This window comes from Pungitius pungitius, chromosome 8 (genome assembly GCF_949316345.1).
Source record: "Pungitius pungitius chromosome 8, fPunPun2.1, whole genome shotgun sequence".
NCBI classification, from domain to species: domain Eukaryota; kingdom Metazoa; phylum Chordata; class Actinopteri; order Perciformes; family Gasterosteidae; genus Pungitius; species Pungitius pungitius.
This window is the reverse complement of record NC_084907.1, coordinates 10,101,814-10,117,755: the sequence shown is the minus strand read 5'-3', so window position 1 is coordinate 10,117,755 and position 15,942 is coordinate 10,101,814. Positions and strand designations below refer to the sequence as shown.

The 15,942-nt window shown below is 47.9% G+C and overlaps 1 protein-coding gene across 4 annotated transcripts in view; it reads right to left on the bottom strand.

Annotated features, from left to right (window-relative positions):
* plxnb1b (plexin b1b) overlaps nucleotides 1-15,942 on the bottom strand; it is a 66,557-nt gene that overhangs the window by 2,360 nt on the left and 48,255 nt on the right. For all 4 annotated transcript variants that reach the window (XM_037489811.2, XM_037489812.2, XM_037489810.2 and 1 more), the window contains 30 exons: nucleotides 15,049-15,205; nucleotides 13,942-14,050; nucleotides 13,022-13,130; nucleotides 11,431-12,339; nucleotides 10,886-11,020; nucleotides 10,600-10,722; nucleotides 10,374-10,467; nucleotides 10,096-10,262; nucleotides 9,790-9,941; nucleotides 9,152-9,257; nucleotides 8,919-9,055; nucleotides 8,553-8,729; nucleotides 8,259-8,463; nucleotides 7,928-8,170; nucleotides 6,937-7,116; nucleotides 6,625-6,773; nucleotides 5,730-5,830; nucleotides 5,299-5,516; nucleotides 5,046-5,224; nucleotides 4,903-4,969; nucleotides 4,436-4,582; nucleotides 4,161-4,326; nucleotides 3,276-3,379; nucleotides 3,089-3,173; nucleotides 2,427-2,593; nucleotides 1,412-1,572; nucleotides 1,160-1,307; nucleotides 947-1,011; nucleotides 197-272; nucleotides 48-122 (listed from right to left, as the gene is read on the bottom strand). In XM_037489811.2, coding sequence (XP_037345708.2) covers nucleotides 48-122; nucleotides 197-272; nucleotides 947-1,011; nucleotides 1,160-1,307; nucleotides 1,412-1,572; nucleotides 2,427-2,593; nucleotides 3,089-3,173; nucleotides 3,276-3,379; nucleotides 4,161-4,326; nucleotides 4,436-4,582; nucleotides 4,903-4,969; nucleotides 5,046-5,224; nucleotides 5,299-5,516; nucleotides 5,730-5,830; nucleotides 6,625-6,773; nucleotides 6,937-7,116; nucleotides 7,928-8,170; nucleotides 8,259-8,463; nucleotides 8,553-8,729; nucleotides 8,919-9,055; nucleotides 9,152-9,257; nucleotides 9,790-9,941; nucleotides 10,096-10,262; nucleotides 10,374-10,467; nucleotides 10,600-10,722; nucleotides 10,886-11,020; nucleotides 11,431-12,339; nucleotides 13,022-13,130; nucleotides 13,942-14,050; nucleotides 15,049-15,205 — 4,911 coding nt within the window. The remainder of the gene's footprint in view (nucleotides 1-47; nucleotides 123-196; nucleotides 273-946; nucleotides 1,012-1,159; nucleotides 1,308-1,411; nucleotides 1,573-2,426; nucleotides 2,594-3,088; nucleotides 3,174-3,275; nucleotides 3,380-4,160; nucleotides 4,327-4,435; nucleotides 4,583-4,902; nucleotides 4,970-5,045; nucleotides 5,225-5,298; nucleotides 5,517-5,729; nucleotides 5,831-6,624; nucleotides 6,774-6,936; nucleotides 7,117-7,927; nucleotides 8,171-8,258; nucleotides 8,464-8,552; nucleotides 8,730-8,918; nucleotides 9,056-9,151; nucleotides 9,258-9,789; nucleotides 9,942-10,095; nucleotides 10,263-10,373; nucleotides 10,468-10,599; nucleotides 10,723-10,885; nucleotides 11,021-11,430; nucleotides 12,340-13,021; nucleotides 13,131-13,941; nucleotides 14,051-15,048; nucleotides 15,206-15,942) is intronic.

The window sequence follows — 15,942 nt, the reverse complement described above, 5'->3', positions numbered from 1 at the left end:
ATGACATGTAATGTAATAATCTCTGTGTGGCACCACGATAGACACACCTGGTCGTAGTACTTGTTGATGTACTTGTAAAGCTCGTGCAGGGCCACCAGGTAGTTGAGTTCTCCGGAGTAGTTCTGAAACACAAAGCATGCCGGTTGGACTCGGGCCTGTGGGTGCTGTGCTGAGAGCTCAGGCTGCATCCACTCACCCTGGACAGCTCTGCCAGAGCAGAGTTCATCTCTTGGTCGCTGGCTGAGATGGTCTGCCTGATGTCAGCATAGTACCTGCAACCAGGGCCAGTAGCATCAAATCCACACGCACAGCTCAATAGGATCAACCTTTGTCATCCTTTATTGCAATTACTACATTTACCAAACATTTCTTGACTGATAGTAGCACTTGTATCGCCTCGCGAGGGGTTATAAACGCACACACAGGCAGAAAAGACATGGCGCCATATAATAAGGTGCATAACAAATAAGAAGTTATAGCCATGTTCTTGGGGTGATGCTTTTATGCTTTTCTACTACTTGCACTACTTTTAAAAAAATAATTACATTTAGTAATTACAAATAAACATGCGATTAATCATGATTAAAAAGGTCAATTAGTGCCTGACACTAATTCTTTTGCTTTACTTAAAGTAAGTAAATGCATTACGATGCATTATAAAAATAATTGAAATGTATTACCACTATCTGTCACTAAAACATGCTTTATAGTGTGTTGGGATTAGTGTTTTAAACATGGCTGTACAGGCTGTTATGAACTGATTATAAGGCATCATAGATTTGTTAATAGTTCCACCGATCTATATTAAACAAACTGTTAAAAAAAAGTAACTTAATGTAATGTAGGCAATTGGTAATAGTACATAAATAATGCTTTGTGTGCTATGTACAGGTTCCCTTCTTAAAGGAGGCGTTTTAGAATAAGCTTGAACTCCACCCGGACCCACCTCTCCACCATCTGCTTGTAGCGGGGGATGTCTCTGGCATACAGCAGCTTGTTGATGGGAGAGTCCTGGTCAGAGAGACAAGAGGCCCGCAGAGTCAACAAGCATCTCATACTTGTCTTCCATCACGTGTGTATCTTAAAAGTCCTTTGATTCTATTCTAGAAAAGGGGCTGACTGAAAAGCCAAAAGACAAATGTGAGTTGTCCCGCCTCACCCGTCCCAGCTTGTGCTCAGCGATGGTGCAGGAGTCCATGAAGGTCTGGGAGATGACAGTCAGCACGGCGTCCACGTGGTCCGACGCCTGGACGTCGAAGATAAACTGAGGGTTCTTCACAATGTTGATCCAGAAGCGCAGTGGGAGGCTGGGGAGGCAAAGGGTACGAAACATGAACAGAGACACCGCGGGTAGAAGCCCTGCCGTTGCTGGACTACGTCCCCCTCATCTCTCCGGGTGTCCACGCTGTACCTGTTGGTCTTCCATATGTGGATGGTCTCCGGGTCGGAGATGCCGTGTTTGGCCGCCTGGTCGTCCAGCAGGTCGAAGAAGTATTTGACGGCCAGCGGGACGGGGCGACTGGTGCTAAGGATCACGGTGAACAGATCGTCTACAAACTTCTGCAGCGTCCCCTGAAGAATGAAGCGGAGGACAGTCGAAAGGATTCAGCGCTCAGCAACGTGCACATTACAGTGTGTTCATTAAGGGTGTCCCTTTATACACAAGACAACAGGGGTGTTTAAACAATGAAATAGCTTCATAATGCACATATGTTAGCTGTGGAGCGAGAGATGGGAGGGCCAAACAAACAGGACTGTCACCTAGGAGACAGCTGCTCGTGTCCTGTGGGACTAAGTCTACTTTAATTAAGCTGGTAACTGAGTGATTAACGAACAACTCCACAACAAACTTATTTCAACCCAAGAGAACCTTATCTTAACATAATAAAAGTGCTTTGATGCTTAAACCAAAACTGAAGTGGAGTCTATTTATGTAACTTAACTGATGGGAGAGGGGAGCTTAGTGCAAAAGGCCACAGACGTATTGGGAAAATATGACTGAAACAAATATTATTAACAATTTGGTCGTTTAAATTATTCATATCATTTTTACATTTTCTATAGTGTTGTAGTATTGTGAATTATTATGGCCAAGTTATCTGAGCAGTGAAAAAATCTCAATCTGTAGAAGGACATGGTGTGAATGATAATGTACCAAAATTCTAGGGCTCTATAGAAATGTATGACAATTACTATCAATTTTGCACTTTTGAAAAAGTAACACTGTTCTCCATAAATAAGTCATATAATGGTCGTATGATTAATTGCGTACCAATATTGAATATATGTAAAAATGTAGAAACTAGGCCACAATATATATATTTAAAACATATTGTATTACAAATATCAGGATTATGTAATCACATAGGGAAGGTAGCGGAGTAAGAAAAACAGGACCAAAAAACGGCTGTCGTGTGTCTGTGTACCTTCATGGACAGCAGGCGGGTCAGGTAGATCTCAGGGATGGCTTTGGCCCGCTCTCTCTCCCTCAGGCTGCCTCTGCGGTGTTTGGGCAGCTCCGGCTCCTCGCCGGCCTTCACAAGATGCCACAGCCTCACCCCCCCTTCATCTGCGTCCTCCAGCATCGGGGTCTCTGCACAGAACAGCGTACCAGGAGATCACCGACTAGTGGGGCTCTGCCGGCCCATCAATATACACCTGGAGCACACTTGCTGAGTTTGGGTGTTTATGGATTTAAAGTAAGAACAACACAAGAAACTTTTAACGCCGGGGAAGACCATCCAGCTAATGTAAAGACTACACAACAAACAAGTGAGGCATGTTCAATACATTTACAAACTAAGAGTGGTGGGCGTGATTTTTTGCCCCGCTATTTAGGCGCGTAGGCCTCAAACAGCACATCCCTGTTATTATTAATAGGATAAAATGTATCACAAATGTACGTGGATATTGGATTTATTGGAACTAAGTAATTCATCCAGTAACCTCCTACAGCCGGGATGGAACGATCCTTTGTGTTTCCAACGCCGTGGGGACGGTCGTATACTGACCCTAACCACCATCCCCTACGGGTACAGCTGTACATACGGAGATTTCCTTTTTTACAACGACGATCTTGCTAACTCACTCTCTCCTGCTACGTAGTCGTGGTTGTCATGGTGAATGTGTTTGGTGTGGCGAGGCACCAGTGCCACTGTTGCACCGTCTGGGACCTGGTGATCAACACAAAGCATAACGTTGTATTACCTCCTGGACCACAAAGCAGCTTAACATGTTTAAAAGAGCCATAGTGTGAGTGAAGGGTGACCTCTGACCTTGTAGTGCTGTAGCGTGTTCAGGCGTTTCCAATTGCCCTGAACCACCGAGGTCAAGTCCTCGTCGGACAAGATGAGGTGACCAGCAACACCCGAGCGCCACTCTGAAGGGCACACAGCAGCCAGAAGGTCAGCAGAGTGCGTGAACCCTTAAAAGGGTTTGTTGTGATGGTTACTTGATTTACTAAATGTGGAACATTGTGTGGACACACTTTCAGGTTCTTCTCCAGTAGCTATTCCTGCTGGGGTTTGGGTCAGCTTAGGTTCTTCAGCAGCTATTACTATTAATGCTACTTAGCTACTATTATTAATGGACTCTCCTTGTAATAACGTTGCCTGTGCAGTAGGGGGCACCACAGCTCAAGTCAAAATGTATCACTTCCCTGAAAGTCATTCAGACTTATGGAGCGAAAAAAATGCTAGTAATGGATATTAAGGGCTAGAGTGTAGGATTTAGTAGGATGTATTAGCAACAATGGAATAAAGTGATCATTTTTAATTTTATGTTGGTGTGTGATGACCGGAAGCTGCAGCTCTAGAATGCCTGACAGGTCTGGACGTTACCCGAAAACCACACTGTCTACGTGCTATTAAAGGGAGGGGTCTGTGGAGGTGTAATTAGCTAGTAGTCTAGGTGCCATTAAAGGGAGGGGTTGGTGGAGGTGTAATCAGCTAGTAGTCTAGGTGCCATTAAAGGGAGGGGTTGGTGGAGGTGTAATCAGCTAGTAGTCTAGGTGCCATTAAAGGGAGGGGTTGGTGGAGGTGTAATCAGCTAGTAGTCTACGTGCTATTAAAGGGAGGGGTTGGTGGAGGTGTAATCAGCTGGTTGCAACCTACGTCACCACTAAATCCTACAAAAGCGGTGCAGTGCACGCTGCCTCTCACCCAGGTCCAGCGAGTCGGCGTGGGGCCGGTGCGAGAAGGAGGTGCCCTTGTACACCTGATCCAGCAGCTTCTCTTTCACTTGTGTGATGGTGTCACAGTCCAGCACCTTGGCGGGCAGCGGTTGACTCTCGTTCACTGCGCCGCCCTGCACCAAAACATTCAGTGTCTGTGGGAGAAGAGGCAAAAGACGGGTGAGAGGATGAAAGAGGGAAAAGTACCTGAAGGTGGTGCTGGATGTGTGTGGGACTCTTCAACCAGATCAGAGTGCTACTCACCAGGGTCTTGTACTCCACGTCCTCTCGCAGCAGGCGGTTGTCATTAAGCGTGTACTTGGCCTTGCCGGTCACAGCATCCACCGGCCCTTTATCTACCTGGTGCTTTATGGCCCTGAACAGCATGTAGAGAGACTCCCCTGCTGAGTCCTACACACACACACACACATACACACACGTTAGTCCCCTCCACCAGTGAATTAATAATGATTTATACATCCTATTACTTATAAATATTATGAATACAGTGATTCTTCAAATCCGAACATATACAAGAAATTCCCCTGGATTATATATTTCCTAGTACCAGTGATATGAATGACTTGATGGACTTAACCTGCAGTCCTTGAGCTGAGACTAGGGCCAAACAGACCAGACCAACAGAGCAGGTAAGGGAACGCCTTCTGCTGCTGAAGCAGATGTTGGCTAATAACATGAACCAGGTGAACTTAGAAGTCATTGCGCCTCACCCTGAGGAAAGCATAGAGGCAGATGGACATCCAGTTGGTCAGCAGCTTCTCCACCACTGTCTCCGTTCTGCAGAGGATGAACACATGGTTTGAATCCCTGCCGGCCATCTTAACCCCTTTTACCCATGACCTCTTCTTCCTACCGTCGCAGCATCAGTTTGGGGTTCTTGGCCACGTACTGCTCCACCAGGTCGTTGAGGAGGGTTTTGAGGATGTCGGTGAAGTACTCCAGTTTACCGTGCAGTGACACCGTCAGCAGGGAGGCCACGTAGGCCCGGTCCCTGGGTGAGAAGGTCCGCTGGCTCTCCAGAGTGTGAATGAACTGAGAGCGAAGAGAAGAGCGGCATGTTATCCTCCATCCTAGGGCACCGCGATGCCGTCAGGAGCGACGCATACCTTGGTGAGGAAGAGCTTGCTGTTGAGCAGGTTGGACAGCTGCACCAGGCCCTGCTCCACCGTCTGCCTCCGGCACTCCTGGACGTCCAGGTCCCGCCTCAGCGGAGACTCCCGGTGGCCGGGGAAGAAGATTCGCTCGGCGTACCTCCGGTAGTCAAGGAAGGGGATGCCGGAGCCCACCAGGTCACTGGACATGTCCATCATCTCCGTCATCAAATCTGAGGAGGCGGGGTGAGCGATCAAGAGGTGTTGCTACAAACCCCTTTGTCTGTAACCTCTGATACATGTCAGATTCAAAGTGGGTGCTGGGAGGTCGGAGATGGCACGTATTGACCCTGACTGGCTAAAGTTAACCCCTGAAGGATAAACCACGCGTGATGAGGGGAACATTCCTGCAGGAGGCGGGATCTGATCGTAAGAGATTCTTCTACCTGTGAACTCCTTCTTGCAGCGATCTCTCACGCTGGTTTCCAGGTTCTCCAGCTGGATCTGGACCTTCTTGTAGTCTCGCAGAGCCTGCTTACTCTTTCTCCTGAAGGGGGGGAGGGCAGGGAGAGTGAACAGAGGACAATACCACTTTCACACCGGATTACTGGGAATCCAGTGAGATTGTGTAAAGGGTTGAGTAATTTGACCCCAAAAGGATCAGGGTTAATGAATGGAAACACTGCCTGATTAGGTAACATGCGAAGGGGACTATCCTGATCCCACTCTTCCCATAATGCTCTGGGAGATGCAGGAAGTATAATGTTACCATGGACTATTTTCTTTTGAGGGGGGGGCTCTCCAGTGTTTCTCCTTTTACTAAATGTTTTTTATAGAAGGCAAAAGCTGTGCTTCACTTTTAAGTTACACACAATGTTTAAAGGGCATGACACTTATGGAATGAGTCAGACACAAAGTATTGATGCTTAGTGACAGGCCCTAATTAGTTCTCAAGATCACAAAAACATTGATCTTTAGCTCTACTAGAGGTCACAAACGCAACGCATCATAGACGTCCCCCTGTCTGCGATAGGGGTGTTTGCGATAGAAATCACAAATACAAAGATATGAATGTATTATGAAGGAATCAGCTTCCCATTCAAACTCAAATTACGCCACTCATGACTCTGGGATCCCAGGGTGCTGAAATATCTAAATACAAAATTTTTAGAAAGGGCAAAAATGTAAAAGTTTTAGTGTATGGATTCATCTGGAAGTCTCCTTTTAATATGACACCATAATCTTCGCTGTAGGCGGGCTGTCGGATCACGAACATGTCAACTTATGTATCATTGTTCCTTTTCTACACTCAGCAGAACCCACACAGAAACACAAACCGACCTGTAAATCAGCACAATGATGAGGACGATGAGGGCTACTATGGACGCTCCAACCCCAACTCCAATCTGAGCCTCCAGGGGGAAGGTGGACAGGCTGAGGTTGTCATACTGAACCTTCCCCAGGGAGAAGTTCAGGTTGCCCATTTGGACCTGAAACCCACACACAGTCAATTAGCAAGTGGCCTAAAACACTAAAGTACTCAAATGACACATTCTTTCAATCAATGAGACATTCTTTCAATCATATTTTAATGACATACTTGAATTACACCACTAACTCTAATTCAAATATTGCCATAGTATTAAGACGCACTGTGAATTCAGGCAGGTTGTCGGCGCCCTCGCGCCTCTTGCCGTTGGGGCCTGGTGCCGGCTGCTGAGGGGGCGGCTCGCAGTACAGATGGTTTCTGGTCAGGGTCTTAACGGCACACACACCCTCGCCGACCAACACCACCACCTCGTCCTTAGTGATGGCCAGGTCCAGGTCTTCGCCCTGAGAGCACACACAGTAGGAACTTGTAATTCATCCTGTATTTCCAACCTGCAGTTTTTCACAACATACACAACCAACTAAAAATCTGCTACTTTTATAATAACACTGACAAAGCCCGCAGCTGAGCCTCAATACTGTAGTCAAGAGACCATGATAAACCAGCAGTGGATTCAAGTACATGTTTTTTCAGACAGATTCAAACCCTTTGGTAAAAGGAAATCCTACCAGATGGAATTAAATTTGGTGCACACAAACACTCACATACGGGTGAATCTGCATCCGTATGATGAGTCCATCATCAAGTTATTTCATGATGACATAATAAACATCTTTGTGATAATGTCCAAGAGTTATGAACAAGTTAATTGTGGATGTGTTAATCGGTTCATGTTCATTTTTCTTTAACGCATCATTATGAAGTAAATGGTGATTGCACAGTGTCATGGTTCCCTATTAGTTCCTTTTATTAAATGTAATTCCATCTGCCACCGTTTGTCTGAAGGCTGCATTGACAGCACAGAGGAAGAGGACAGATGTGACACCTTTACGTGATGTTTCCTACAAAAAGAAGCTCTACTGGTGAGTCTTGGATCTGCTTTTCTTATTACTGGCTGTAGCCAGGCTGCTAGTTGTAGCCATTTTGCAAATGGTGGTGTTGGTAGTTGCTCTGAAGGAAATCAAAGGTTGTCTCTGCGCTTTCAGAACCAACAATAACCCAGAAACTAAATCTGCTGCAACTTAAATAAAATAGCTGTTCTTTATGAAATCTCTAATTCCTGAGCTCCCTGCCAATCACAGCCTCTGCTCTGACCTCCAGCTGGATGAAGCTCCCCGGGTTGTAGCGGTAGGCCTTCAGCGGGTCCTGCTGGTTCAGGGGCCGCAGGACGGGGTTAGGCTCATAGCTGAAGGTCTGCGAGTTCACACTGCTAAAGTCAAAGCGCAGGGTGTCCAGCAGGAACTCGGTGGTGACCTTTGACCCCTGGATGGAGGAGTCCACCATAGGAGAGCGACACAGAATCAGGGTGGAGGAGTTCACCTCACAGCGCTCCGTGAACTGGTGAGAGGCAGCAGAGAAAAGACTTTTAGTAGAAGGAAGAGAACTATGTTTCTTTTAGAAAATAAGGAGCGAGGCGGATGCGGACCTGTTTGACGGAGCAGAGTTGGTCTCTGGGACAGATCGGCTCAGGCACCATCCTTGCTGGCCTACCCAGAGTGCTCCCCGCCCCCCTCCTCCTCCTCCTCCTCTTATTCTGACTGATGGACCCGAAGGGAGAGGCGGTCACCACCATCCGAGGCTCCTGCACCACGTCCAGGTCGTGGCCCGACACGTAGATCAGCCGCCCGCCGCTAAACAGACAGAACACGCGTGAGGCCAACTGCACTCTCCAAGCAGAGAGACAGGCGGAGAAGGCTGGGGAGCCGGCGGCCAGACTCACGCCAAGAAGCTGTTTGCCGGCGCGGCGTGGGTGATGTTGGGGTTGGGGGTGTAGCGGTAGGCGGAGGCGGGGAGGTGGCGCTGGCTGCTGCCGTAATGCAGCGTGACGCGCTGGTCTCCCGTCTTGTTGCTGCTCCCCGTCACGCACTGAACGCTGGAGCTCTGCACCTCTGACACACTGAGGGGAGACACGTTAACAAATGGACACATTAGTAAAGGATTCTTGAGAGAGCCGCACTCACTGTCTCCCTCTGGCACACGAAGGTCAAAGACGGTCAAAGACTCACACTGTCCTGATGGGGACTCAGAGGAAAGTCCACTTTAAATCAACAACAGACCGTTATTCAAACAATAAATAGAGTCTTACATGTTACAGAGCACCCCTCCCACAGTGATGGTGAGGTCAGAGGCACGTCCTGTCAGCAGGTTTCGTCCGATTATTGTTAGGGACGTCCCTCCGGCTTTGGGCCCCCTTTCAGGAGTCACCCCCATCACAAACGGGTCCTGAGCGGGAGCACAGGATGAACATTTCTTTTGTTGCTAATTCCAAACTACAACTGGTCAACAAAACCCTACTTCTGGAGCGAAGGGGTTTTGTACCTGGTAGCTGAACGTCTGGCTGGACAGACCAAACTCTCCTCCGCTCACTTCCACAGACATGGGGCCCACCTTCTCTCCACCGCTGGCTTTGGTTCTACACACAATCCTGGAAAAGACACACACATGCATCCTGGAAGTGTTTGGTTTAGCCCTTTAGTGAGGACCCACTTATCTTTAGGCCCCAGAGGGTAATTAGGTGCATCCGCCTCAGTATGAAGTAGGAAGGAGGGCAGACAAGACAAAATATAAACAATAAAAAAAGATCATCAATAATTTGCTAAAATCTTGTTTTACTCTAATAACAGGTCAAACACAGTGCCTGTATTTGCTCAAACAACAAAGTGTTTTACTTGATGAAGTTCAAAGTTCAAATGCACCGGTTTATAAAATATTAAAATGTGATCCAAGTCTCTCCTGTTCTCTGCTTTTGGAAAATTGGGTTTCTTTGTTGATGTGGGAATAAACAAAATAAATAATTGTCTGTCAATTGACAAATCATTGCAATTCTTCTCTCTAAGCAGATCCTCACATTCATTATTTGTGTCTTATTTTTTCTACTGTGTTTTTGAAGACAACAAACCCCAATGCCTTTGAGTGTGTTCCGTTGTCTAGATTCACACGCTTGCCTCGTTCAGTACCTGGAGGAGACCTCATAGAGGCCGGGGATGACCGTGCAGGGGATCCCGGCCACTGACACTGAGTGGAGGATGTCCTCTGCCTTCTGGCCCAGGTTGGAGCCAGAGATGGTCACCATGGTTCCACCTTCCAGCAGGCCAGAGAGTGGCTCAATCTGAGGGAAGTCAGAGGGAAGCTCTCCATTAACTCTCGAGTGCCACTATATTTCTTTAAGAGCTCTGTACCTAAATACAAGATAATTTATTACATAGAGTAGCTCAAATGTGAATCAAAAATACAGTGCAAAGAGGTGAAAGGTCAATGCTCACGGAGTGGATGACGGGGGCGGGGCATGTCTGCTGTACAGGTTCGCTGCAGGAGGCTGAATACAAGCAGCTGGCCTGAGCGCCGCCGCACCACACGCAGTCGTACTTGTGGTCGGCGGTGTGGCAGCGGCTGCAGTCGGAGCGGCCCACGCTGCAGTTGTACAGAGTCACTGAGGGAGGCGCAGACGGAGGGGGGTATCACTCATTGTGCAAGTCTGATAACAGGGAGTTTCTTTGGAGAGAAGACTTTAGGGATAGTAGCGGTATGATGGTGTTCTCACCGGATAAATCATGGGAGCTGTCCACGTGAAAGGTGTCCCTCCTCTTTACATACACCATGGCATTGTATTCCTCCGCTTGAGCAAAATATGTGTACTGGACAAAAGATGGTTTTAATTAGAAAAACCATAACTCACACTAACCATAACCGCAGGAATCATAATCATGAAAACAAAAAAGACTGAAATCTTAAGTTGCCACTTTGTACTTGAGAGCACATTTACAGACCTGATGTAGTTGACAAGTGATGTCGAAGTTTGATGGATTGATGTCATCAGCCTCCACGTAGGCGTCCACCACCACAGTCTGCCCCTCGATCACCAGCACACACTCGTAGTCCAGCTCTGTGTCCTGAACGTGCAGAGACTTGTGTTTGGTGCAGGGATCACCAGCCAGGCAGATGCATTGCATTACATGTCATGTCATTTAGCTGACGCTTTTATCCAAAGCGACGTACAATAAGTAGGATAGAATCATGCTTGACATGTGTTGAGGCTCAGAGTGTGTGGCGTACTTGGTACAGGTGCAGGTTGCGGGCCAGTAAGGTGATCTTCCTCTCCACTCTGATAGGGAGCAATGATGAACCCTGAACCTTCTCCACACAGGGACAAGCTGAAGATCCCCAGCTGACGTAGGAGCCCTCGTCCCCCTGTAAACACAGACAATGTATCATCATCCAAACCCCCCCCTCCAGCAGTTTACACGGACGCACAGTATTTCCCTCTGATCCAGAGTCAGTTGTAGCTCGAGACGAGTTTGAAAAGATAGAAGGAATTGATCTAGCTCTGCCGCTGCAGGCTACATTAGGTGCAACACGTCACTGATATAATGTATAACACTGATATAATGTGTAATGTATATGTGAAAGAAGCAAAAAACAGATGCAGCAGCTGGGGGTTTTTTTTCATGAGAAACAGCAAAATCAAAAAAAGGCATGTAGCACACAGTAGAGGAGGAGCAGGGAGTCCAGGGCAGGAGCAGAGTTGAGTGAGGAGCTGGGAGCACTCGGAGATGAAGAAGTAAGAGGAGAGGCCGGAGGAAGAGGGCGGCTGAACTCACCGGGAGGTAGGCGTCTGCTGGATCATACTGATAGTCCAGCTCTGAGTCAGTGTCCAACAGGTGGGGGTAGGAGGGGGGGGCGTGGTCGACCTCGCCGTCGCCTGACAAAACCGTGGCAGCGGAAATGGCGTGGACGTCGTCTTCTTCCTCTTTGGGATAGAGGAGCACGTCTGCGTCGGTGCCTGGCATCCCTGCCACAGTCTGGGAGTCCTGTGTGGGCATCAGGGTGGGTGTCTGGGTCATTTCCAGATAGAAAGGGGGCTCGGAGTTGCCACGCTCGTCCAAGAGGAAGGAAGTTGGCAGGGGGAAGCCAGATGAGGCCGAGGTGGGCGGCTCCACCAGGCTCAAAGCTCCCTCCGCTTTCTCGGTGCTGCTCGGGGGCGCTTCGGTCACCACCTCCAGGGGGGAGGAATCCGGCTCATATGGCGGGATTATCAACGGCACCACGGGGTCCGGCTCTCCAGCTACACCATCAGCCAAGGTGACCGGCACCAACTCTGGCGTTGGCGTGACAGCGGTACCGTCCGTGCCCACAAGAAGCTCTCCTGCTTCAGTCTCCGCTTGTTTCCCGGTGGCGAAAGGCAGAGTGGGTGCCGGGGAGGTGAATGAGAGGGTGGTGGCAGGCTGAATAGGCAGGGTGGTGGGCGGGGCTGTTGGCTCGCGCTGGACGGCGGTCACGGGCGGGGTAGTGGGTAGAGGAGGATTGGTTGGCTTCTGAGTGGTTGCCACAGTGACAGGGGCTGCCGCCGTTGTCGTCGTAGCGGCAGTTGACGTCGTGGCGGGAGTCGTTGTGGTTGTGGGAGCCATTGTAGTGGTTGCCATGGTACTAGTTGTTGCCGTTGTGGTAGTGGCTGTTGTGATCACCTTTATCGGTTTGATTGTGGGAGGAGCTGAGGTGGGGAGTTTAAACTGGGGGAGGGGAGGAGATGAGGAGAGGGTGAGACCAAAATAAAAAAACAATGGACGAAGGAAAATAATAACAAGTGAACTTAAAAGGGACGTGACCTGCCGTTACTGCCGCTTATGACACATGCACAGAAGTCTCTGACAGATAAATGGTCGTATGTATGGGCACCGATGAATGGATCCAGGTTCTTACCAGTCACTTACCAGGTTCTCATGAATTACAAATACAATACAAGTGCAAACCCACCAATACATTTTAGTGCTTTTATTTTGAAAAAAGAACACTGATAGCACCTGTAACAAGAGATGTGTGTTCGGTACTCAAAGCACAACCTATTCACTCATTTAGGTTTTATGTGGAGACGGTTTAACGCCATTCCTCTGATCCCCAGATGGCGTCATTGTGCATCCAAAAACTCTTCCCTTTCTAATCATTTTCACCCTCTTGGCTCATGTGTGATGGACTCAACACTTCCCCAAACTAACCTGTACACTAGAAGTACCAGCTGTATAATGTCTTATACGATGTGGCTCACCAGCTGTGGTAGCGTTGTTATTGTGAGGGAGACCTACGATGGTGATAAACTGATCGACCTGCCATGTGTTCTGGCTGATCGAATGCCAAAGTTAAACATCCTGAGCTCTCCCAGAAGGGTCATCTGTGCATTCTGTCTGAGTGACTTACATGTTGGTTGTAGATGATCACCCCCTCCTCACAGGTGGGCTTGTGGGTGCACAAGTGCTGGTGAACGCACCAGTTACAGCCCCATCGGCTAAGAACGCAACCACGGCAACTGCAAGCAGAAACGATGTACAGATCAGACCCAGAGGACGTAAAGGGGACGTTAGTTTCAAAGAATTAAGTCTATGGAGAGATAGATGCAGAGAGGTCTCCCAGGCTTTCTATCTGGAAATGGAGAGAACAAAGAGAGGTTCTGTACCACACGAAGCAATCCAATTACTGCCAATGTGGCCCCTGTGGTTAAAAAAAGGTCAGTGATGTAATTGAATTGAGTTCCTTATCACAGCAGAGGAGGGCCGCGTCGCGTGGAGACAGAGAGAGAGAACGAGCGTGTGTGGACGAGGTCAGAAGGGATACTGAAGCAGTTTTCCACAGGGTGTTCAAGGGGGCACCGCTTTGATCAGGGCTCATCATTAACCTTCTTCTTGAAGTCTTCCCTCAGGTTCTCTTCACTTTTGGTTACTGTGAGCATATCCCCACCAGCACAGAGCCCAGTTCACAGTAAATCAGGACTGAACACGAGTCCTACACAGCTCTTCTGATGTCATACAATTGATACGTTTAGGTTAAAATAGGCTTTTGAAAATAACTGAAAATTGACTGCTCTCAGAATTATTATCAAAAGACAAACAAATGTGTTGATAAATAAATTAAAGTCACTGCATTTACCAGAAATTGTGGAGCTGTTCAGACTTTAACTACAAAAGGACGAAGACTTAAATAGGAACTTTTTAGATTTTACATCTTTGACTATATGTCCAGTGCTGAGGGAGGACACGGCAGACGGCAGCTACTTTATGATGAGGTCTGCGATGGGCGCAGCGGGAGGAGACAGGAGAACAGAGGAATCATGGTCAACTCACGGCACGCTGCCAGACAGCTGCTTAACAGCCGTACAGTCGTAGAAGGTGAAATCCCTCGCTGTGACGGTGACGTTGCCAAAGCGAAGAGACAGGGTGACTGTGACAAAGTCTGAGGAGGACACAGAAACAGAGAAAGACAGCGTGAGACCCCATCATGCTTCACCAACGCGGCTCTGGAGACACGCTGCCTGGACTCTTCGGCTCCAATTCGGAAAGTTTGCGAGGAATACCACGTTACCCAAAACACTGAGAAGGTTTGGTCCAGACATCCTTTGGGATTAGGGTCTAACAGTCCAGTTTATGCATGGATTTGGTTGTGTTATATTTATCTCGAGTAGCAATTATCACCCTTATTCCTGGTACAATATATCATGCAACAAATCAGCAGCTTTCATGAAAAGGCAGCAGTCAGGTGAGAATCTGATCCTCTACTTAAACCAACAGTTTGCCTTTGTTGTTTTGAAGTAAGCGCAGGCGCTAACCCTCTTTAAGTACAGGTAAGCATAGGCTGGATCCTTAAAAACAGCCTGTGTGTCCCTATGGCAGGAAACCCCCAGGTGGATTCTTCCTGAGCCTGCACCCTGAGAACTACAACAAGCTGAAAGCTTCAGAAATGCAGGCCTGGGAACCAGTCTGAGTGTGTGTGTGTGTGTGTGTGCGTGGGTGCGTGTGTGTGTGTGTGCGAGCGCGGGAGAGAGAATAACACAACAAACATCATGCGAATGTTTTGGTGAGTGTGACCTCTGTAGAGCCTTCAGTTTTTATTAACAAGCTCCGTAAATCTTCTTTTATCGCTGCAACAAAAACAGCTCGCTGCTCGCTAAACAATCAGCCAAACCAGGGGAACCAAAGCACAAAATCCCTCCCAGAGGTATTGGGAGTTGTATTTGCTTTAAAATACAGATTACTCCCTGCTGTGTAAGCTGGTTAAGGGGAAATGGATTGGGTTAGCCTACATTCGTGGGCGCAGGGATTGAAGTGAGAATGTGTGCCTGGGCACGCCAACTCCACCGCGCACACAGATTAATCTCACAACAGAACGCGGGCAAATCCTCAAAGTTCAAAGCAGTAATTAGAGTGCGGCTCGGTGGCTTTTGTTCTACTCACCCTGTCCCGGAGGCACAGCGGGTACTCGGCTGCTGTCTGGAGAATGGCAGGTGACCCCGGTCTGGGTGACCACGGCAGGACTGCGGCTGTCCTGGAAGAAGCACGAGTATGTCTCGCCTTTCTCCAACAGCGGGAGTCCAGGGAGGGACACGGACACCTGGCGGGAGGACGAAGAACGTTTAGATTCAACTTCAGAAATGACTGCTGAACCTCTGTCATCTCTCCTCACTTTGTCATCGGTGTCGCCACTGGACAGAAAGCGCTGTGACTGTTTCAGAGGACACTGAAGGTCATGATGAGAGTGACTCTTTGTCTGCACGCAGAAATCTAATCGGCACACTTGTAAATGTCAACGTGGAATCATTTGATTTGAAAACTAAATTGGATTCCCTTGCTGAAGTAGCATGGGTCACATTGAACAAACTCGACTTGATTTATTATCACTCTTATTTCATATCTTCTGCTCCTTATTCATGTAGCGTTTGTGCTCTACAGCTCCGTCAATCAGAGACTAAAGTCCCACCCACCTGGGGGAGAAATATCATCCCTCCACACTGAACAAAGTGAGGCCTCGGTAGGAAGAGTGACTCTAAGCATGACTAAAGGTACACCCGCCGGCATTCTGATGAACGACTGGTGCACGTAGGTTGATAAAACGCCCATCTCCCCTTTTAACGAGCTGCAGACAGCCACAGAAGGACGGCAATAGGACATGGAGCGTCTTGTGTGGACCTTTACTGGTTACATTTACTTCCATTAATAACTCCAAGTGTATCTTATTTTTTTTTAATCATAGTTTAAAAATTAATATTATTAAATTAATGATTTGGTGCATTGAATTTCAGGAAAAATAAATAAATAAATATTTTCTAAAAGCGATGCCCAACAACAAAG